Genomic DNA, 23869 nt, shown 5'->3' on the forward strand with positions numbered 1-23869 from the left:
TTTTCATTTTTAAAAAAACAATAGCCATCCTGCTGGTTATGAAGTGGCACCTCATTGTAGTTTTGATTTGCTTTTCTCTAATGACAAGTGATGCTGGACACCTTTGCATATGCTTATCGGCCATAGGTATATTTTCTTTGCAGAAATGTCTGTTCAAGTCTTTGCCCTTTTTAATTAGGCTGTTTCTTTTGTTGCTGCTGTTGATGAGTTTTAAGAGTTCTTTATATATTCCAGATATATAAAGTATGATTATCAGAAGTATGATTTGCAAATATTTTCTTCCTTTCTCTTTATAGTGTCCTTCAAAGCACAAATGTTTTAATTTTGATGAAGATCAATTGATTATTTTTTTTGTTGCCTGAGCTCTTGGTGTCATATTTAAGAAATCATTGCCAAGTCCAATGTTATAAAGATTTCTCCCTATGTTTTCCTCTAAAAGTTTTATAGTTTTAGCTCTTACATTTAGGTCTTTGATCCATTTTGAGATAATTTTTGTGTATGGTGTAACGTTCAACTTCATTATTTTGCATGTGAATATCCAGTTTTCCCAGCACCATTAAATTTTTTTAAATTTTATATTGGAGTATAGTTGATTTAAAATGTAGTGCTAGTTTTAGATGTACAGCAAAGTGATTCAGTTATACATGTACATATATCTATTCTTTTTCAGATTCTTTTCCCGTATAGGTTATTACAGAGTACTGAGTAGAGTTCCTGTGCTATACAGTAGTCCTTGTTGATTATCTATTTTATATATACTAGTGTGTCTAAATTAATCCCAATCTCCTAATTTATCCCCCCCACCCCCGGCACAATTTGTTGAACAGACCTTCCTTTCCCTAGTCAGGCTTTCCTTTGATTAGTGTTTACATGGTGTAGTTTCTTCTAGCCATTTACTTTTAACCAACAAGTATTTTCATCTTTAAAGTTTATTTCTTGTAGATAACAAATAGTTGATTTTCTTTATCTGGTATGACAATCTTTGCTTTTTAATGGGGGTGTTTATAGCAGGGGTTGGCCAATGTTTTCTGTAAAGGACCAGATAGTAAGTATTTTAGGTTTGCAAGTCATCCAGTCTCTGCTGTAAATGCTTTCTCTGCTATTGTAGTGCAAAAGAAGCCACAGCTAATGCATAAATTAATGGGTATGACTGTGGCCCAATGAAACTTATTTTACAAAAACAAACATCAGGCTAGATTTGAGCTGAGGGCCGTAGTTTACTGATTCCTGGTACAGAATATTTATATTTGTTTTAACTATTGGTATGGTTGGATTTAAACCCAACATCTTGCTATTCATATCCTATTTGTCCCATTTATTCTTTATTCTTTTCTGTCTTCTTTGGAGTAGCAGTATTTTTACTAATCCATTCTATCTCCATTACTGTCTTGCTATTTATGACTTTTAAGTGGTTGCTCTAAGGTTTATATTGTAAATAATATACCACTTCGTGTTTAGTTTAAGACCCTCACAACAGTACACCTCAATATTCTCTTTTAACCTTTGTGCTGTTGTCATATATTTTAATTCTACATGTTATAATTCCCATAATACATTGTTACTATTTGTGCTTAGACAGTAAATTTCCTTTTAATTAGATATTATATAAAATAATAAGTTATTATAAATATAAAAAGGAAAATACCTTTTATATTTACCCTCATTTTATCCATTACACTTCATTTGTGTATGTCCACTAGTACATTTTTTCTGCCAAAGAACTTCTTTTAACATTTTGTGTAATACAGGCTTATTACCAATGAATTCGTTCAATTTTGTTTGTCTGAGTCCATATCATTTTCACTTTTATCAGATATTTACAATGAGTATAGAATTCTAGGTTGACTTTTTCCTTTTTGGACTTAAGAAATGTCCTCCTGTTGTCTTCTGTTTTGTATAGTCATTGACAAGAAGTTTGCTGTATTCTTATCTTTCTTCTTCGGTATGTTATTTTTCTTTTTTCTCTGGCTGCCTTTGAGATTTTCTTCCAAAAAAGAGAAATCTTTAGTTTTCAGCAAATTGACTAGGAACATATAGGCATACTTCACAGATATTGTGGGTTCGATTCCAGACCACCACAATAAAGCGAATATCACAATACAGCTAGTAACATGAATTTTTTGGTTTCCCAGTGTATATAAAAGTTATGCTTACACTATACTATAGTCTGTTATGTGTGCAATAGCATCATGTCTTAAAAACAATATATGTTCCTTAATTTAAAAATACTGTATTGCTAAAAAATGCTAACCATCATCTAAGCCTTTCACGAGTTGTAGTAACATCAAAGATCACTGATAACAGATCACTGTAATAAATATAGTTTGTTTGAAACAAGTTTGAAATATTGTGAGAATTACCAAAATGTGACACAGAAACACAAAATGAGCAAATGCTATTGCAAAAATTGCACTGATAGATTTGCTTGATGTAGGGCTGCCACAAAACTTTATGAAAAATGCAATATCTGCAAAGGACATACAAAATGACATATGACTGTATAGGTAGATTTTATTTTGATTTTGTTTTGGCTTGGTCGTTTTTATGCTTCTTGAGATACTCTGTGCCTCTTGGATCTATAGTTTGTTGTATTTCATTAATTTTGGAAAATTCTTGGCCATTATATCTTTACACATTTCTACTGCACTATTCTCTATCTTCTCCTTGATAGTGTCCCACAGTTTCAGTTTTTTGTTTTGTTTCGTTTTTTTGTTTTTGTTTTGTTTTGTTTTCCTTCCTTCCATCCTTCCTACCTTCCTTCCTCTCTCTGTCTCTGTCTCTGTCTGTCTGTCTGTCTCTCTCTTTTTTGGCTGTGCCATGCAGCTTGCAGGATCTTAGTTCCCTGGCCAGGGATTGAACCCAGGCCCCAACAATGAAAGCACTGAGTCCTAACCCCTGGACCACCAGGGAATTCCCTGTCACACAGTTTTGAAATTCTCCTTTTTGTACTCTCCTCCCCCACTTTTTTCTCCTTGTCTTTCATTTTGGGTAATTTCTAATGTACTATCTTCAAGTTATTTAATCTGTTGATGATTCTATTACAAGAATTCTTTATCTTTGATATTGTTTATTTTTATCTCTCACATTTACTTTTAATAGTTTCCATCTATTGGCAAAATTTTCCACATGTTCATACATGTTTTCTGCCTTTCCCACTAGATCTTTTAACACATTTTTGACCAAAGATGTATTACGGCCAAAGGTGGTAGTTTCTGCAAAATCCCTGGTCAATAACATATTAATATATTAGTCATAGTTATTTAGAAATTTCTTACTGGTGAGATCTGGTTCTGTTGATTGCTTTATCTCCTGATGATAAGCTTTCCTCTGTTTCTCTTACTTTTTCCTTTTTGTATTGTCATAATTTGTTATTGAATGCTGGACATTATGTGTAGCAGCCAACAGGGACGTAGGTAAACAGTATTTATGCCTGGAAAGAGCCATGCTTCTTCTGTTCGGCACCTGTTGTAGGGGGTGAGTTGATCTAGTCAGTAGTTGAGCTGTTTTGAGTGTAGCTGTTGCCATCGTGACCCTTGGTGCCCCAGCAAGTGCCATTACCTGGTGCTTAGTGCGAGCTCTGTGTTGCTGGAGAATTTCCTCTCACTCTTGCCTCCCTCTCAGCGATAGGCTGTTGCTGCTTGCTGCTTGTGGTAGACTGTGTTGGAGGCAGGTGGTGGTCCTTGATTCTCCTGGTACAGTCTCAGTCTCGGATAAGCCCTGTGCATCTGGGCCTGGGAGTGGGACCTTCTCAATGTTCCTACCCTCCTTCCCTCACTTCCCCCATGGCAGCCACACTCTGCCTTGTATCTTTGGTGGGGCTTGGGCAGGAGAAAGATACCTGTTTCTCTCCCAGGGGTCGTCTACCTCTGCTTTATATTGGTGTAGGTTCTTGGACCCAAGAGGTTTCCGTGATCTCTCCCCCTCTCCACGCCTCTACCCCAGGAGAAAACAGCTTTTAATTCTACCCTTCCTCCTGAAGCAACACACATCTAGTGGGTTCCTGGGAATGAGAAATGATTTTCTGCCTTTTACATATGCAGACAGATTTTGCTTCCACCCCTCCTCTGGTGACCCTGCAGGGCAGGAGAGTCTACTGCCCCTCCCCTGGTGGCTTAAAGCTTTTTTGCTTTAATAAAAAAGGGTCAGATGATACGGGTGGTGGTTTGTGCCTCTCCTCAGCAGTAGCCAGTCACCTCTACAAACCTACACCACCAACGGCGGCTCTTTCTGGTCTCCTGTCCTGCCCATTAGATCTTTCTCTGGAGCACCCATTAGACACCCACAGAAAAGACCTTGCAAGTGAATATAAACTCCCCTTGTGTCTGGAACCCTGTGCTAGTCAGGGTTCTCCAGAGAAGCAGAACCAGTATAAGTACATATAGATACAAATGTATATTTATATCTGTCTATACATCTAAGAGAGAGAAAGATTTATTTTAAGGAATTGGCTGTCAAAATTATGGAGGCTGGCAAGTCCAAAATCTGCGGGTAGGCTGGCAGGCTAGAGCCCCAGGGAAGGGCTGATGTTATAACTCAAGTCTAAAGGCCGTCTGCTGGCAGAATTCCCTCTTCCTGGCGGGACCGCAGTCTTTTTCTCTTAAGATCTTCAACTGATTGGATAAGGCCCACCCACATGATAGAGGACAATCTGCTTTATTCAAAGCTTACTGATTTAAATGTTACTCTCATTAATTTAATTAATTTATTGATTTTTATTTTTGGCTGCACCATCTTAGTTGCAGCATGCGGGATCTTCATTGCAGCATGCAGGATCTTTTGTTGCAGTGTGCAGGATCTTTGCTGCAGTGCACAGGCTTCTCTCTAGTTGTGGTGTGTGGGTTTCCTCTCTCTAGTTGTGGCACGTGGGCTCCAGAGCATGTGGGCTCTGCAGCTTGTGGCACAGGGGCTCTCTAGTTGAGGTGGGCAGGCTTAGTTGCCCTGCAGCATGTGGGATCTTAGTTTCCTGACCAGGGATTGAACACGTGTCCCCTGCATTGGAAGGCAGATTCTTTATCACTGGACCACCAGGGAAGTCCCTACTCTCATTAAAAAACAAAACAAAACAGGGATTTCCCTGGTGTTCCAGTGGTTAAGACTCCATGCTCCCACTGAGAGGGTTCGATCCCTGGTCTGGGAACTAGGTTCCCACATGTCATGCAGTGAGGCCAAAAAAAAACAAAACAATGCAAAACCTTTTCAGAAACATCCAGAATAGTGTTTGATCAAATATCTGGGTACTGCGCCTAGTCAAGCTGACACATAAAATTAACCAACACAGGCTCCCAGTTATTCTAAACTGATTGGCTAGCCCCAAATCAGCCTTTAGAAATTAGTGAAAATTGTAGCTGATTTCTTCTTACCCACGTCTATGGCAGTCACCTTTTCTCCAGTGACCTGCCAAATGTGAAACTGTTTGCATGTCTCGTCTCTCCACAGTAGAGCTTGTCATTTCCTGGAATTTGGTTATTTGGCTGCCTTGTGTTCTCAGCTCTCTGAAGGATTCAAGAAAACATGACTTTGTAGATTATTCATTTTTTCTTATTGTTAGGATGTGAGCAATGTCCTCTGCTGCTTTCTACATCCTAAATGGAAGCAGAACTTCCACTAATGTTTGTGTGTTTTTACCATGGCTATGATCATGATTATTGAAAAACCATGAAGGGCAGGAATTATATTTGCAGAGTCTAGCTGAGGGGTTCCAAATTAGTAGCCTGTAGATTTCACATGAAAACCCACGTTTCTAGATTATTTTGAGAAATGTGACCATATGACACATTTGAGCCACTTGTACTGGCCTTTTTCTGGGGCACAAGCTCTCTAGCTGACTGTTGTGCCCAGAGTGACACAGGTGCCTCCCAGCATTGATTCCTCCTCTATCCCCTTGGAGCGGGACATTCTGAGACCCACATTGGCTCCTCCGAGTCCTCTTGGAACTGGTTCTGTGGCAAAGCATTGTTCTATGCAAATCCCGACCCAGAAGCAGAAGACCGCATGTGACAACCAAATGCCCTAGGCTCATGAGTGGTAAAGAAGGTCTTGGATCTCCCTGGGAGGAGACATCCTTTCTACCACAGGTAAGAGTCTCATGTGGCTCTCAGAAGTGGCTGTAGAACTGTATAAGTGGGAATGCCAATCCCATCAGGTACGCAACCAGCATGCCAATTTCTTTGTTTCACTAGCAAGGCAGTATAGCCTGCAATGGTCCCAAAGAAGTAGGTATTACTTCCCTTGGAGGGGCTGCAGATGTGGCTGAGATCTTTGGGCCCAGGCTAAGCACTTCAACTCTGTCCTAAGCTGGGGGAAGGCAAGGGTCAGCCCTCCATGCAGAGGCTAATGTGCTCCTGCCTTGGCACATTCTACCGCCAGGTAGAATGACATCAAATTGTTACTGCAGAGACCTTATCACTGGGTGGGGCCTGTGGATCTGTGGGTTCACTCCCTCAGGAGCAGTTCCATTTCTGGGGGTTCAGGGAAGAGACCTAGGACTGGACTGGATTGGGCAGAATTATTTCCTTAAACATCTGGAAGTGCATGTCATTTAGGGAATGAAGGTAAATGAAGCCAAGGAAGGGAGCCAAGGCCCAAATCCCAGAAGCAACGTATTGAGACAGCTTTGAGGGGAGGGTGCTGGGCTCTGAGCAGGAAACCAGGCTGAGAGCTGAGGGTGAGGGGATGGAGAGCTAATTGGCATGAGACTGGAGGAGAGGATGGATTCAGTATGAAGCGGTTTCCAGAGGGTTTTAGCTCAGAGAGGGCCAGTCTGCTTGATACCCAAATGCCCATCTGGTTGTCGGGGAAGGGAGGCTGAGGGGAGGGGACTGACCAAGCACAAGGGCACCTAAGACACTAACTAGCCCTAAGCCAGCCACACTTACTTTTCTGGGGTTCCCACTGACTCTGTGGGGACTAAAAGCTTTTTTGGAACACATATAGGGTTAAAAAGAAGACATCCAACAAATGGAAGTCCACAAGAGCACTTCTAACTTCATGAAAAATAAGATTAATCAGTGAAAGTAGGAACTTTTAAAGAAAAGAATCAGAACTTCTTCTCTTACAAACAAAGCTTGAACCTCTTAGCAATCACAACTCTGATTGCAAGGATCTTACTCAAGTGCCTGGAGAGTCTTTTACTGCCAAGAACGGGAGAGCTGTAGCACTTCAGAGAGCAGAATTACACAGGGTTCAGCTCGGCTCTAAATCGGCCCAGACAAAGACCAGAGACAATTTTCAGGCTGAAGTCAGAATCAGGTTTTTTGTTTGTTACAGGAAGAATGTTTTTTATTAAGATATAAATTTATAAGATATAAATTTGTTTCATAGTCCCTGAAGCAAATTTGCAAAATGTACAAAGTGTAAAGAATAAAACAAATATCTCTATCCATAATCGAGATGGCATACATTTTAAATATTTTTTTTGTCAATTTTTGTGTGTGTGTGCGTGGATACCCATGTTTTTCTCCACACAAATCAGGATTCTATTAAATAAAAAATGCTTTCCAGCTCTTTACTCTATCAGGAGCAGTTAGTTCTCCATTGCCTTAATTATTCCTTGAAACATATTTTTTAATGGTTCTATAATATTACTCATTATGGACGTGCCATCATCATAATTAACTAATGATCAATTGTTTCAATTTTTCATCATTTTAAATAAGATTCCAGTAAACATCTGTGTGTGTAATCTCTGTGTATCTCCCTGATTATGTCCTCAGGAAGAATCCTCAGCATATTAAAATTTGAGGGCTTCTTTGATACCCACTCTGGATTGACTTTTCACTTCTTTTCACAATAACAATGTATAAGCATGCTTGTTTCATGAATCATTAGCCAACACAGCATTATCACTAGAAAAAGAGAGAAAACAAAAAATCTTTTTCTATTTGTTAGTTGAAAAATGGGATCTAGTTGTTTTGTTTTGTATTTCTTTCCTTATTAGTGGGACATTTCTTGGTAAGTTTATCAAATGTTTTTCTTCTAGGAATTATCCTTTTGTGCCATTTACCTATTTTTCACATTGGTCATAAGCACCTGGACTTAATTTTGATGCAGTATTGCTATAGCAGGACTCAAAAGGAATCCTAAAGAGAAACTCATGATGTTAAAAGCCTTTTGATTTATAGCCTTAAACTTTCCAAGGATTCCACTGAGGCAAAATGTGAAGGAAATGGGAGGCTCTTCTAGTCTCTCAAGGTGTTGCCCTTGGATCCCTGAGCATCAGAATCAAGGGTGGGAGCGAAGGAAGATGCATTTAAATTACAGATTCCTAAATTCCCACCCCAGGCACAAAGAGTCAGCATCTCTGACAACTGGACCCGAGAAGCCACATTTCTGTAACAACTCTGATTGCCTTATAAGGAGCCCAAATTTCACCATCACAATGACTACTGAGGCAAAGAAACCTGATACTCCTATATGCTCTGGAACAAAAGGGAGCCAACCATACAGAAAAGTGAGCCCAAACATTGATAAATGGAAGTTGAGCTTCTGGCTTGGATGGGCTGTTGGGTCTTGTACTTTGTTCTGTTAATTTCTTGACCCCGTTGCACTTTAACTCGATTAATGCATTACCACTCATCTATTCAGTCCCCGGGTTAGAAAAATCACAACCATCCTTGGTGCCTTCCTATTCCTTGCACGCCTTACCTCTTCTCATATATATAACAACTGTTCATTTTACCTCCAAATGCCTTTAAATCTCTTTACTTCTTTCTCACCACCCCTTAGTTTAGTCCCTTATTATCTCCCTCTCTGCTTTCCTTTCTCCTGTTTATTTTACCCATAATCTCTATCATCACCCTACCCTCACTCTGCACCAGATAAGCATACATTCTAAGTTGTAATGTGTCTAAGAAGCCTCTGGTTGCTCTGCAAAACCTTCTAAATATCCTCTCCACCGTCCCGTCCCCCCCCCCCCCCCTTCTAATTTTCTGCAGTCTCTAAACTCTTCCTTATTCTGGTGGAGGGGAGAGAAACTGGGAATTTCAGAGAGTTGAAATACTGGAGAACACAGGGAAGTTAAAATTCAGGAGGCATGAACTTGCCAAGAGACAGCTGTGGCCAGTTTAAGATCCTGGAGGTCAAGCAGCTCTGAGTGACAACACGATTCAAGATTTGACCCGAAGTTTGGGTTACCGAGGGGTCTGAGAGGACCAGGGCATGTCAGGCCATGTTGTTGAATGGGTCATCTGCACAGACCCTGAAGCAACTCAGATGCACGCTATTATTCACAAGCAGAGAGCCAGCGAGTATGAACAGCTCAGGGTAACCTTTCTCCATTCCTGGAAAAACAACTTAGAGCAAAGGACAAAGGGTTACAGTGTTGTTCCCCCCATGTAAAAGGAAATAATAATTTTGATGGATTTGGTGGCACATTTTGGAGCCAAGTCAAACTGTGTGTGTGATTGTTTTGTAAAGGTGCTAGGACTTAATTTTCAGATCTGGAATAAGAACAGGTGGTGGCTGATGGCAGAAGTCACAATGGTTTCCATGACAACGGGACTGGGTCTTAGTCATCCTCCCATCCTCCACAAAACCTACTGCAGCTTCTGCAGCTTTTCTCATAAGGTGCTTATTAAATATTTGTTAAATGAATGATGAATCACAATGATGTGCGCGCTTTGCAATTAAGGCTGCCGTTCTGTTGCTAGCTAAAAGCTTTTAAAGCAACAATAATTACCGTATTTCCACATGATATTTTGCATAATTTGCATATTAACTTAACCTGAAAATAATAAACTACCAATTCTCATCCCTGCTGAACAACCATGTCCCACATCTAATCCCCTACTGTGGAAGAAGTATCCAGATGTTTGGCTAAAACGGCCATAAAGGGGAAGCCGCTCTGCGCGGTATCCGTGCTTCCACATTAGCTAGAAACACTGGTTTTTTTCCACGCTTTCGAGCCCCTCCCAGCTCGAGCTCTCCGCAGCCGCTCACTCGCAGCCAGCAGCCTGCCCCTCCCCGCGCGCCCCTCTTCCCGCGCAGAGGCTGGAGGGGGCAGGCCCAGCCTAGGGCACAAAGGGCCTCAGCAGCCGGCGTCCCGCGTTGCCCTTGACAACCATTGAGCGGAGTCTCACTCTCTTTTGACCCCGCAATGGGAGAGTAAACAGGGCATCCATTGGCTGGCCGGGGAAGGTAGACCAATCAGAGAAGAGGTTGTAGGGAGGTGGCTGAGCTCGGTTGTGGGGGTAGGAAGCTAGGGTTAGAGGCTACGGGTGAGGCTAGAACCCCGAGCGTGGTCGGTTGGAGCAAATATGTCTGTCCGGAGGCACATTGGGAATCCTGAGGTGAGGGCCAGGTCCGGGTCGGAGAATCGGAGGGGGCGGGCGCACCGGAAAAGGCTCCACGTGGGCAGGGAAGAGTAGCCAGCGACTTCCGCCGTCCGGAAGGCGGGAAGCGGCGGCGTGAGGAGGGGTCTGGAGAGGGGAGGAAGGCGGGGCGGGCCTGGGGGACGCGGAGCCTAGGCCGTTATCCTTTGGCGACCCGCCACTATCCCGCACAGGCTTCCCGTATTTGTCGCCAAAAGGGGCAAAGTGCATGAAGACATAAGTCCCTTCCCTCAAAGGGCTTACAGTCTAGGAGTGGCAGTTAAAAAACATAAGTAACATCTGGATGAAGCCCGAAACACTAAAGGAGCAAAATCAAAGGAGCCATCATTTCTGATTATGGGGATACAGAAAGAGCAGGAATAAGCCGACCAAGACGTTTGGAAAGGACGCAAAATATGACATTAGCTTTACCTCCTCTTCGATTAAGACCTTTTATTTTCTTGTCTGTTTCACCCCCAGTGCCCTGCTGCGTATGTGGTCATTTCATCTCAACAAATGTATGTGGTCATTTCATCTCAACAAATGTTTACTGGATCCCTACAGTGCAGCGGGTGCTAGAAATACAAAGAGAATAAGACAAGGCCTTTTTGTCCTTTAATAAGTTCAGTCGAGTGAGGAAAACTTATACACAGAATTTGAGTCCAGTGTGTTTGGGGAAGAAGATGTTAGGAGAGCACAGAAGAAAGCTAGGACTCAACCGAGGGAGTGAGAGATCAGTCCTGGAGAGGGTCTGGAATCTCAAGTTACTAGCCAGGTGAAGAAGCGTCCCAGGGAGAACAGCTTGAGCCAAGTTAAGGAGGTGTGAAACATGGAAGTGGACAGTTCCTTGTAGAGGCAGGAGCCAAGTCAGGAAGGGCCTTCTGTGCCTTGCCAACGTTCTTGGCCTTTTAGTGAACAGGAGTTGCAACTTGTTTCTTTTCGCGGTGGATGTCTGTGAGCTTTGTTGAGAAAGTTGTGAGGCTGAGTTTAGGTTCTGTAAGGGAGTGCCATGACCCATTGTAATGTCTGCCGTGGATGTGGGGGAGGTAGGTGTGGAGAGTAGTGGTTTGATCACTGCTTATTTATCTTGCATACAGGTCAGAATTTGAGAAGCTTTGAAGTTTTAAGGAGCTGAGTTATATGGTCAGGTTTGCATTTTAGGCAGTGGTTGTAGCCACATTGTGGAGGATGGATTTGAGGAGGCCAGCACTGGGGATAGGGAGATTGGTTAGGTGGTTATTATGATATAGACCTAAAGTAAGGCCATGGAGCTAGGGACAGAGAGAAATACTTAGGGGGATAAAAATCATCATGACTTAATGATTAGCTTTGAGAAATGAGAGTGTGATGGATGACTTGGGTTTCCAGCTTGGGCTACTCATTGGTGCTGATGCCATTAATGAGATCAGAAACATGGAAGAAAGAGGGGGAATAGTCTTAGGAGTGTAGGGGTAGAGGAGTAGGCATGCCCTGTGTGGTTGTACATTTGTGCCCTGGATGAAGATGTTCGGCTTACTCTCTTGTTTTCATGGAGCACAATTGCCAGTAGTTTCTTGAGAAAGAGTGCATAAGAAATAAATATTTTAAATTTATGTCTATAATGCTAGGCATGTCTAAAAATGTTATTATTCTACCTTCATATTTATTTGCCTGAGAATTTGGTTAAGCATAGATTTCTTGGTTGGCAGTCATCAGCATATTGAAAACATTGCATTGTAGTCTTCTAGCATTCAGTTTTTGCTGTGGAGAAGTTCAAAGCCATTCTGTTCCTTTGTATGGGACTTGATTGTTCCTTTCTGGAAGCTTGCAGAATCTTCTCTTTTTCACCAGTGTTATGATATTTCACAAAAAAATTCCTTGCTATATGTCTATTTTCACTTATTTTGTGGGCACCAGAAACTCATGTCTTTCTATTCTGTAAAAATTTTTTAAAATTGTTTGTTGTTGACTTTTTCCCTCTATTTCCTCCATCCTCTCTTTCTTGAATTCATTATTCTCATGTTGCTTCTATATGACTGGTTCCCTAATTTTCTTAAATTTTATCTCCTGTTTTCCACATCTTTGTCTTTTTGTTCTCTTTGAGAGATTTAATTTTATCTTCCGATCCCTCTATTGAGTTTTTAATTTCTGCCATCATGTTTTTAATTCTTAAGAACTCTGTTTTGGACTCTGAAGTCCTTTTAAAAATCCTTTATTGTGAAATAACTATAAATTCACAGGAAGCTGCAAAAATAGTACAAAGTGGCCCCATGTACCCTTCACCCAGTGATTATATTTTATGTAAATAAAGTAAAATATAAAAACCAGAAATTTGACATTTGTAATATGTGTGTATAGTTTGAGGCTATTTTATCACGTGTAGATTTGATATAATCAGGATTTGCAAGTGTGTCATTTGCAATCAAGATAGAGAACTATTCCATCACCACAAATATCTCCCGCAGGCTACCCCTTACTAGTCACGTCCAGTTTCCTCCCCCTCACCATCTAACCTCTGGCAACTGTTAATGCGTCCTCTTATTTCTGTAGTTTTGTCATTTTGAAAATGTTACATAAATAGAATCATACAGTATGTGACCTTTTGAGACTGGCTTTTTTCACTCAGAATAATGTCCTTAAGACACATCCAAGTTGTTGCTTGTAGCAATAGTTCATTCCTTTTTATCACTGATTAGTATTCTATGGTATGGATGTATGGCAGTTTATTTAACCATTCAACTAATGCGGATATTTTGGTTGTTTTCTGTTTGGGCCATTACAAATAGAGATATGAACTTTGGGGTGCAGTTCTTTGTGTGGACATTAATTTTAATTTCTCTGGGATAGATGCCCAAGAGTGCAGTTGCTGGGTTGTATGGTAACCTTATACTTAGTTTTTTAAGAAACTGCCAAACCATTTTCCAGAGTGGCTATACCATTTTACATTCCCAACACCAGTGTATGAGAGATCCAGTGTTTGCACATTCTTGGCAACATTTAGTATTGTAAATAATTTTTATTTTAGTTGTTTTAATAGGTGTTTAGTGACATCTCATCATGGTCTTAATATGCATTTTCCTAATTGATTCTGAGGTTGAACATTCTTACATCTGCTCATTTGCCCTCCATATATCAATCTTTGGTAGAATATCTCTTTATGTCTTTCGCCTAATTTCAAATTGGAATTTTTTTTTTTTTACAGTTGAATTTTTCCTATGACTGTAAATATTGATTGCTGCCAGAGCGTTGATCAGTAGGGTTACATTTTCTTTTTTATTGCCTGTTGTTTTTCCTGGAGTTTCTGTCTTTATTTTTATTCTGTACTATTTATAAATTTTTATAAATAATGTCTACATCACTATTTATCATTTTTTGCCTAGTTACCTTTTCCAAAACTTTCTGTATGCATTTGCATATGTGTGTGGAGAGAGAGAGTTCTGTTTTGCGGTTTTGTTTTACACAAATGTTATAACATTGTTCATATGGTTCTTTAACTTGCTTTTTTACTTAACAATATGTCTTCAACATCTTTCCATGTCAGAAAAATATAGCTCAACTTAATTATTTTCTTTTAACTCTTACCTAAGTACTTGGTACAATTGTAGAGCAAAAGTTTTTTATATTTTTATTTATTTATTTTTGGTAATGGCATTATTGAGATATAATTCACATAGCATAATTCCACCTGTTTACAGTATACAATTCAGTGGTTTTAGTATATTCAGAGTTGTGCAATCATTATTAAAATCAATTTTAGAACATTTTTATCACCCCCAAGGGAAATCTTGTAACCTCTAGCCACCACTCCCCAATCCTCTCATGTCTCTCCCATTCCCCCACCCCTCAGTCTTGGCAACCATTAATCTACTTTCCATCTCTGTGGATTTGCCTCTCTGTGTTTCATGTAAATTGAATTATGTAAAATGTGGTCTTATGTGACTGGCATCTTTCATAATGTTTTAAAGGTTCATGCATGTTGTATGATGCTTCAGTGTTTCATTCCTTTTTATTACTGAATAATATTCCTCTGCACGGATATACCACATTTTATTCATGCATTCTTTTATTGATGGACCTTTGGGTTATTTCCACTTTGGGGCTGTTATGAATGATGCTGCTAGGACTATTCATAGAGGCATACCTCGTTTTATTGCGTTTCGCAGATGCTGCATTTTTCATGAATTGAAGGTTTGTGCAACCCTGTATCAGGCAAGTCTGTTGGCATCATTTTCCCAATAGCATCTGCTTACTTCTTGTCTCTGTGTCACATTTTGGTAATTATCACAATATTTCAAACTGTTTCATTATTATTATATTCGTTATGATGATCTGTGATCTTTGATGTCACTACTACAACTTGCTGAAAGCTCAGATGATGCTTAGCATATTTTAGCAATAAAGTATTTTTTAATTAAGATACATACATTTTTTTTTAGCTATAATGCAATTGCACACTTAATAGACTACAGTATAGTATAAAGATAACTTTTATATGCACTGGGAAACTAAAAGATTTGTGTGACTCAATTTATCACAAAAATTGCTGTATTGGTGTGGTCTGGAACAGAACCCACAATATCACCAAGGTATACCTGTACAAGTTTTTGTGTAGATATGTGTTTTTATTTCTCTAATGATAACTTTTTAAAATATGTTTTCTCCCTACATAGTCTCAGTTTCCTCCATATTGCTGTTTTTCTTCTTGTTTTGTTGGTGACATTTTTATTAGTCAGCTTGGACTGCCATGACAAAATACCACAGAATGGTTGGTTTAAACTACAGAAATTTATTTCTCATGGTTCTGGAGGCTGGGAAATCCAAGATCAAGGTGCTGACTGATTTAGTTTCTGGTGAAAACTCTCCTCTGGCTTGGCAGATGGCCACTTTTGTGCTGTGTGTTTGGATGACCCCTTCTTTCACTGTGCACTTGAGAGAAGAGAATGAGCTCTTTGGTGTCTATTTTTATAGGGACACTAATCATATGGGATTTGGGCCACACCCTTATGACATCATTTAACCTTAATTACCTCCCAAAGGCCCTATCTCCAATACAGTTACATTGAGAGTTTGAACCTCAAAATGCAAATTTTGAGGGGACATAATTCAGGCCATAGAAATGCTCTCAAACTTCTTTTAATCTTAAATTGTTAATTTATGTTTTTGAGTAGGAGACTAAAAAAGGTGATTGAGATCTCTGTATATTTGGGAGGAGTTTGCTGATGGTGAGCTTAATCACCAGAAGATCTCGCTGGGCCATGATTTGGGAACTCCCTTTCCCAAATCTGTATCTTCAGCTCTTTTCTCTTAGGCTGGTCATTTTCTCCAGAGGACTCCTCTCGTCTCCTGAGAGTAAAAGCCTAGTAGAATTCCTGGAGGAATTAAGGTTAGGGGCTAAATTTCAACATTAGTATGCATCATTCACTTAATTACCCCTATTTTCAGTAATGATATCCTTTCTCTGTGTCTGGAGATCCCCCCCCCCCCCCCCCCCCCAGTCCAGAAACCCTTTCCAGGGAATAAATCTATAGATATCTGCTCTGGTGGAGGAAGGGCAATCACCCAGTGGCACAGAGGGAGAAGGTTCTGGAGATCCAATAGCTTCTCATTCAGCCTTCAACCAATCTTGCTTATTTCAGTCACTCCTTTTACTCCCAATTCTGGAGATGACTGGGGCTGTCAATTCCTGAGCCTTTTAAGAATTTTTCTTGGCTTTCCCTTCGATTTTCCTGAGTCCATAAAGTCATTTTCACTTGTTGATGTGCTTTCTAGACTTCAGAAATCACTTGTTATCACTTCTCCCACTCTCTCTCTTTTGGGCTTTATGTCCTTAATATAGTATCCTTTTAATGAGGTTTTACTGAGGTTTTGGAAGGAAGTGAAATTAGATGCATTTGTTCAATATGTTATCTTCATATGTTAGGTCATGATCTATAATTATTTTATTTGCTTGTTTATTTCTGGCATACTTACAGGAAGATAAGATAGGGACATTGTCTGTACTGTGCCACTTCCTGGCACACAATAATTGTTCCTTAAATATTTGTTAGATAAGTAAATGAATATATCTGAGCTGGGAGAAGAAGTCAAGGCTAGAGTTCACTATTTGGAAATTAGAAGCATGTAAATGGAATTAAACCTAAATGGCCCACAGAGAAACCTACAGAGTAAAAGATGGAATCCTGGGGAACACAGTGTTTAAGTGGCTGACAGAAGAATGACCCGTGTGTCATTGAAGAATCAGGAGAGAGAGAGCTATTACTGAAGCCAAGTGAAAACAGAAGGTGGGACTATATAACAGTGTACAGAAAGGTCATGTAAGGTAGAGACTGAAAAGTAGCCATTATATTTAGCAATTAGGGGATCTCTGACATTGGCTAGCTCCTACAGTAGAGGAGCAGAACGAACCACAGTAGAGGAGTAGAGAACCACAGGAGAATGATGGGGACGGTAGCCACGTTGCAATGGAGGGAGGAGTAAGATGCAGTTACTCGGTATAGTCTTGTTTTTTTTCCAAGGAGCTTAGCTAGAGGGACCTCCCTAGCAGCCAATGGTTAAGACTCTGCAATTGCACTGCAGGGGGCAGGGGTTCAGTCCCTGGTACGGGAACTAAGATGTGCATGCTGCACAGCATGACGAGAAACAAAAACAAAAAACAGGAGCTGAACTAGAACGTAAAAAGGGTGGGATGGCATTCCAATTATATATTGGTTTGTCATGAATCTCCCCCATATTTAGTGGCTTAAAGCGACAATTGTCATTTATTTATTATCGCTCACAGTTCTGGAGGTTGACTAGGCTCACTTAGGCAATTACTTGGGCTCTCTCATGTGGCTTTGCGGACAGACAGAAGCTGGGTCTAGAGTTATCTTGAAGGCTTCTTCATTCACATCAGGCTGCTGATATAGTCTGTTGGCTGGGAACTCAGCTGGTGCTGTCAGCTATACCACCTACAAATGGCCTTTTCCATGTGACGTGGCCTTCCTCGTAGCATGAGCTGGGTTCTAAGAACAAGCGTCCCAGAAGAACCAGGTGGAAGCCGTATTGTCTTTTATGATCTAGCCTAAGAAGTCATATGGCATCACTTCCATCAGTCACAGCCCCATTTAGATTCAAGCGGAAGGAACACAGGCTCCCACCCCTCACTGGGAGGAGTGTCAACATCACAGTGTAAGTGGGTTGGGAAATTCTGTTGTGGCCAATTGAAGAATACAGTCAGCCACAGGTGGCAGCTGCTGGCAGAGTAGGGGCCACTGCACGTGCACACATGGGTCAAGGCTGGTGTTGGAGATCAGTAGAATTAGACCACATTAAAATGCCCATTAAAAAAAAAAAACTCTTTTAAAATTGACACCTAGTCCCTTCATTTTATTGACTTCCTCTTTACACAAATGAGATAAGTAGAGAAATTCTGAACAAAATATATAATGGAATTTTTTTTTAGTCCTTAAATGTAAATCTTATTACATACGTTGCAATTTTAACGTGAACAACCTTGTGAGTTCCATTTTAAAAGAAGTGGGAAGTCAGAAAAGCTCATTCATTTTTGAATGACTTGTGATTCAGACAGTCTCCCTCATTTTTTAGTGATTTTCTTTCAGGAAAATCCCATTGTTGACTTCTCATTCTTCTCCCTTCTTCTCCAACATCCATGTATTCACAAAGCCTGGTCTTACTTTGCATATCTTAGTAATCTGCCAAAATACTCCTTTGACTGTGTGGCTCATATCTCAGTGTTTCTAGTGTCTTGCATTGTCTTCAGGGCCTAGTCCAGACCCTCAGCCTAAATTCAGGGATCTCCACCTGGTGCCTATGTATCTATGTCCATCCTTACAGCACAGGATTCCATATACCCACCATTCTTAAATGTTTTGGGGTTATTAGACCCCTTTGAAAATTTGGTGAAAGTCAAGGACCCTAGAAAAATGTACATGTGCTCAAAGTTTTACATACAGTTTCATGGGACTCATGGACCTCCTAAAGCCCATCAGTGGATCCCACATTCAGAACCCCTGCCTAAATGAGGCTGCACAGTAGGGTGTGTAAGAGTTCAAGCTCTAAAGCCAGACTGCCCAGTTTAATTCCAGGTTCTACCACTCTTACCAGCTAACCTCAGGAAGTCACTCCACCTCCCTGTGGCTGTTTCCTAATATGTAGAATGAGAATAATACTAGTATCTACCTTATTGGTGGTTGTGAGGATTAAATGAGATAATGGAGAGAAATGCTTTGCTGAGTGCCTGGCAACATAGTTAGGTGCTCAATAAATGTTAGTGGCAATTACCTTTATTGTTGTTGTTGTTGTTTTGTTGGATCTTCTCCAGCAAATAGAACAATTTGCTGTTCTTTAAACATGCTTTTAATGTGGCCTTGCTATTATAATTTGATCCACTTAGAATACTTTTTCCATCCCTTCCCCCATCTTTTTATCCACAGAAGTTCAACCCTTAAAACACAGCTCCAGTGCCATTTTTTCCATGCAGTCTCCCTTATCACCCCCACTGTGAGAGCATCTCTTTGTTTCAGGTTCCCCATGCCCTTGATGTCTGTGCTGCCCATGGTGCACTGGCATGCACACTGCATGTTGCTCAAGTCTCAGAACCATCTACATCCATTTGGTGGTACTTACTGCTCTCACGCTGGTGCAAGGCCTTGCAGCAGGTACAGAGGTAGAGTCTCTGTCCCAAGTGCAGGCAGTGAGGGGTGTAAATGGTACAAAGTACTGTGACAATCCAGGCAGGGAAAACATTTGTACCTGACTGGGCCCCTCAGAGGAGGAATCTTCCTGGAAGATGTGTTTGTGCTGGGTCTTGAAAGCTGATTAGAGGTTGAAGAGCAGGGATGGGCTGGGTAGACAGGCAGGGCATTATTTTTGACCCTCCCTAGAGATGTAAGCCCTCACAGGGCCTCTGACATTTTTGGTTGCTTTCAAAGAGCCTATACTAATACCACAAACGTGAACTTTCTCAGCTTTCTCCCTGCTTCTATTGAACGTCATCATGACCACCTATTGTATTTCATTATCTTAACTATACATCCAAAGGTACAACTTCCACCTGGGCTTTGGGCCTCATCCTTTCCCACTCCCTTGTTTTCATATCTGCCTGCCTCATTTGCAACCTCTTATCCAGCCCATTAGCTTATAAAAATCCTCAAATCTCTCATTTCTTCAAACAACAAAAACTATTCCTTAGCAACTTTGAAGGGGCAAAAAAGACCATCTGGCTACTATCCTCCCTTCTCATACACTCAACTTGCTGTTTTTGCTTCTGCTCCTGTCAATTTACTGTAACCACAGCCACCAAGGTCATCCACAGTGTCCTGGTTCGTTCAATCCAAATTAACTTTTCTGTTTTCTCTTCCTTGACCTGCATTCTTGTTCGCTTGTTCATATTTGACCTCTTGTTCTCTGACTTGACAGCATCGATCACTGTTGGCCATTCTCTTCTTACTGAAACTCTTCTTTAATTCTCATGACCCACTTTCTCCTGGCCTCTTGCGTTTCACCCACAATGCTTTTCCCCACCTGACCGTAACTGCTGGGTTTTTTCCCTCAGCCTATACACTGTCCAGTGGTGATTCTGTCCATTCCCATGGCTTCCCCTGCTGCCTACATGCCAACAACCCCAAATCTTGTTCTTTCTAGTACAGAAATCTCTCCTGATTTCCAGAACCCCCTGATAGTCAGCTTACCACTTCCATTTTGGATAACCCACAGTTACCTCATATTCAAAATGCCTCAAACAGAACACATCATATTTTTCAATATATGCTTCCTCCTTAAATCCCTTTTTTGGGGAATGGTATCACTGTCCTCCCCCTGTTACAATAGTCAATTTTAAAGATTTTATATCTTAAAGACTTCTTAAAATTGTCTCCCTCTCCTCATCTCTACTGCCACTTTTTTTTAGGACCACAGATCCTCTGAGCACCACCTCTTACCTGATCTTTGTGCCTTCTTGACTATGATCCTGTTAGTTCTCCAGAGTGCTGCCAGAGTGATCTTTCTAAAATGGAAATAGAATCCCATCCCTTCCCCCTAAACCTTCCTCAGCGACTCCCATCAGACACCAGGGTTCCTCAACTTCAGAACTGTTGACATTTGGGGCCAGCAAATTCTTTTGGGGGGTTGGGGGGAAATGTTTAGCAGCATCCCCAGCCTTTACTTAGTAGATGTTGGTAGCATACCCACCACTCAGTTCTGACAACCTAAAATGTCTCCAGACATTGACAAGTGTCCCCATGAGTTGGAGCAAAATTGCCCGTTTGACCTACAGGATCTACAGTGATCTACAGGATAAAATCTAAAAGTTTCGTAGCGTGGATACAGGCCCTTTGTGCTCTGCCCCTGCCTGCCTCTCCAGCCTCATTTGACCCCATATTGCCCGCTATCCTCCAGATCTGTCAGCTATCAGGAACCCTTTAGCTCCCACCCACTACTCCTTTAGCTTGACTCACTTTCTCAGCCCTCAGATTCCAGCTCAGAAGGTACCCCTCAGGAAATAGTACCTGATTCTTTTAGTCTGGATTAGGTGCCAGTCTTACATGTTCCTGTGGCACCCCCTGCTTCCCTCTGCTTGTTCATCATGCAGGGTGACATCTGTCCACTCATCTCTCTTCCCAGCATCAGTGAGAGCTGGATGGCAAGGAACGTGTTTTGTTACCTCTGTGTCCTCAGCACGGTTGCTTACTCCTAGTAGGCACCCAGTAAATGTCGACTGAATGAATGGTTGGTGCTCAATAAGGCTTTGTTGAATGAATGAATAGTCCTCCTTGAAACAGCTGCTTTTCTCAGCTCTTTTCACTTTCCACCATGCCATCCTGTTTATGTAATTGAAAAAAAGCTAGTTGGTCAGTGGGTCAAGAAACAGTCACCCCCAAAGCAAGGATTTTAAGGAAAAAAAAGTCTGGCATTTCCATAAACTCTGTTGTGCAGTGCATAGAGTGGAACACAGTTTTACATTATGGTTGGTACCAGAAAGTCAGGAACAAGAATTTGGACCAAAATGGGAAAGCGGGAAAGAAACACTACATTTTTGTACTGTAGCATATGGATTTCTCATCAGTCTATGTAAGGGAAAGCTGGGGGCGGGAAGAGCTCAGCGACTGCAGCTGTCCGCACTCTCCCCCCATCCTTCTGCTGCCACCACACCTGGTCCCCAGAGACACCCTCACTTCTTAGCTATGTTGGCTGAGGTATGGACAAATCCCCTTGGTTCAGCAGAGACTAGCCTGGAATCTTTCAAAAGAAGCTTTGCTAGGAAACTAGTGGGAAAAACAAAACAAAAGTAAAAACAGGAAACACCATATAGAAACTATAAAAATACAGAAAGGAATTATAATAATACAAAGGAAGAAAAGGGAAAGGCAGAGAAAAAAGAAAATCCCTTAGCCTAAGATAACTAAATTCTAGTTTTAGCTTTTCTTAATTTACCAGGCACGTTTTCCCCTCGTTTGTTGTTGTTGTTGTTGTTTGGTTTTTTGTTTTTGTTTTGTTTTGCCATAATATTGTCTCCCTCTGCAGAACTCATCCTACAGTCCCCCTTTTCAGTCTGAATATTTTCCTTCTCTCACTTAAGAATCTTCTCTGTCTTCTTCTAAGAGGGAGCTGGAGTTGGCATTAGAGTCTCTGGTCGCTTACTGATCAGATGGAGAAAGGAGCTTTCCAGCCTTTCTCTCAAGATAAAGTAGCTCAGGGGTCCACTTCTGAGGACCAATGCTAAGTGTCCATGACAAAGGTTTTACTTGCCTGGAGTGAAATGAAAAACACAGATAACATCAATGAGTTTTTTAATACCACTAAAGGACTGACCTTTTTATCTGGGTTTTTTTTTTCTTTCTTATTTTTTAAGTATTAAAATAGCAGATGGTAGTTGTGAGGTTTTGCTTTGTTTTTGTTTTTTTATGTCCTTGTCAAAATTAAATTTTGATAATGCTCAGTAGGTACCCCAGTTTTTAAAAATTCTTCCTAGTCTCTGAAATCCAAAACTCTAACCAATAGTCTGTAAGACACTGAAGTGTACCCTAATTTTTTATGCTTTGTGGGTCACTTGAAAAGGTATTTTAATATGTAAATTTATTTTTCAATCCTCCAACAGGATGTGCTGTAGTTAACTGTGTTTCCGAGAGCAAGTGATACAGGTTTAAAGTTTGATGTTCTCTTCTACGGAACTAAGTAGTTGCTGTAATATAATCCTCATTCTAGGTATTCGTTTATTGGTCGAATGTCAGTAAATGTGCCCACCATGTGCTGGGTCCTGGGGAAAAACAAATTTGAGTAAGTTATCCCTGCCTTCAAGGAAATCCTACACTAGGGAAGAAGCTCAAGATGTAAACAATAGTACAGGGTGTTAGTACTCGAGGAACCAGAGAGCAAGTACCTAATTCCACCTTGGAAAGCTTTGCAGAGGAAGTGAAGTTTTACCCATGGACAAGCTGAGGAAGGGCGTTCTAGGCAGACATTTGCTAAGACTGGAAACCTGAGTGAGTGTGGCATATTTGGGGAACATTTGGGCAACTTCAGCTTGGGAACATGTGGGAGAATGGCAGAAGATGAAGCTGGAAAGGTATTACTCAGTTTTAATTTCATATTCCACAGCTACCTGTTACTGAACATAAGCTCTTCATACTTGTAGGCCAGGAAAAAGTCTGAGCAAGAAATCTGTATTTTGTAATGTCTTTATTCATTAGCCTTCCCTCACTTAATGGCTTTTGAAAATGCCACTGAAATTTAATATGGGTACATGCCTTGTACTTGGATTCAGAGTTTATTACCAGAGCATAGGACAGCGGAGACCTGACATAAACTTCTGCTGACTGTAAACTTTCCCTGAACCCATGATATACCCCAGCTGCCCCAAGAGCAGATGCCATCGTGGTGACATCTGTGGAGCTTCAGACTCGAGGCAAGCAGCAGGAAAGGCCTGCCAAACCAGGTCCTGACCTGGCAACATCTGGGCACTGTGCTTAGGTCTGCGTGCTACTTTTTAAGGGACGGGTGGATACAATCTGGTGGGTATCCAGAGAAGATGGCCTACATACCATCATATAAAGAGTAAAATTAAAAAGGACAAGAGAGCTGCCTTTGGTTATTTTAATGGATTGCTTGAGGCAGGCTGGAATGGCTTATTCTGGGTTGTACCAGTGGACTGGATGGAAATTAGATCAATTTTGGCTCAATGTTGGAAATAATTTTTAAGAGCTTTTTCCCTAATTACATAGCGCTATGAGATTATTTTGACAAAATATGGAAATGTTTTGACAGAAACATGATAACCATCTTCACCTGTGGAGACACTGTAGTGAAGAGTCCTATCTGAAGGAACAGTTGGACCTATAGAGCTCCTTCCATCTTTAAATTCAATGAAATTTTAGCATTTCTTCTAATTTTTAAAGTATCTTGTCTCTTTCCCAACTTTGCCACCCTTAACTTTATATTAACCCAATTCTTTGTTAATTTTCTTATTTTTTAGTATCTGACCAAAAGGATACCACAAAACCCAAGGTATCAGCATGTCAAGTCAAGACTAGACACTGGTGAGTAAGGATTAGAAAATTAAAACTTAAGAAAAAAATCTAATAGCCGAT

General features: G+C 40.8%; 1 protein-coding gene across 5 annotated transcripts in view; it reads left to right on the plus strand.

Moving 5' to 3' along the window:
* Nucleotides 1-10182: 10182 nt before the first annotated feature.
* CEP41 (centrosomal protein 41) overlaps nt 10183-23869 on the plus strand; it is a 44728-nt gene continuing 31041 nt past the window's right edge. For 2 of the 5 annotated variants that reach the window (XM_057733653.1, XM_057733655.1), the window contains exons 1-2: nt 10186-10286; nt 23755-23818. In XM_057733653.1, coding sequence (XP_057589636.1) covers nt 10254-10286; nt 23755-23818 — 97 coding nt within the window. In that variant the 5' untranslated portion in view covers nt 10186-10253. Of the gene's footprint in view, nt 10287-10787; nt 10826-22633; nt 22849-23754; nt 23819-23869 lie in introns of those variants that run through there. The other 3 variants (XM_057733658.1, XM_057733654.1, XM_057733659.1) reach the window with 3 other exon arrangements.

This window comes from Hippopotamus amphibius, chromosome 4 (genome assembly GCF_030028045.1).
Source record: "Hippopotamus amphibius kiboko isolate mHipAmp2 chromosome 4, mHipAmp2.hap2, whole genome shotgun sequence".
Taxonomy (NCBI): domain Eukaryota; kingdom Metazoa; phylum Chordata; class Mammalia; order Artiodactyla; family Hippopotamidae; genus Hippopotamus; species Hippopotamus amphibius.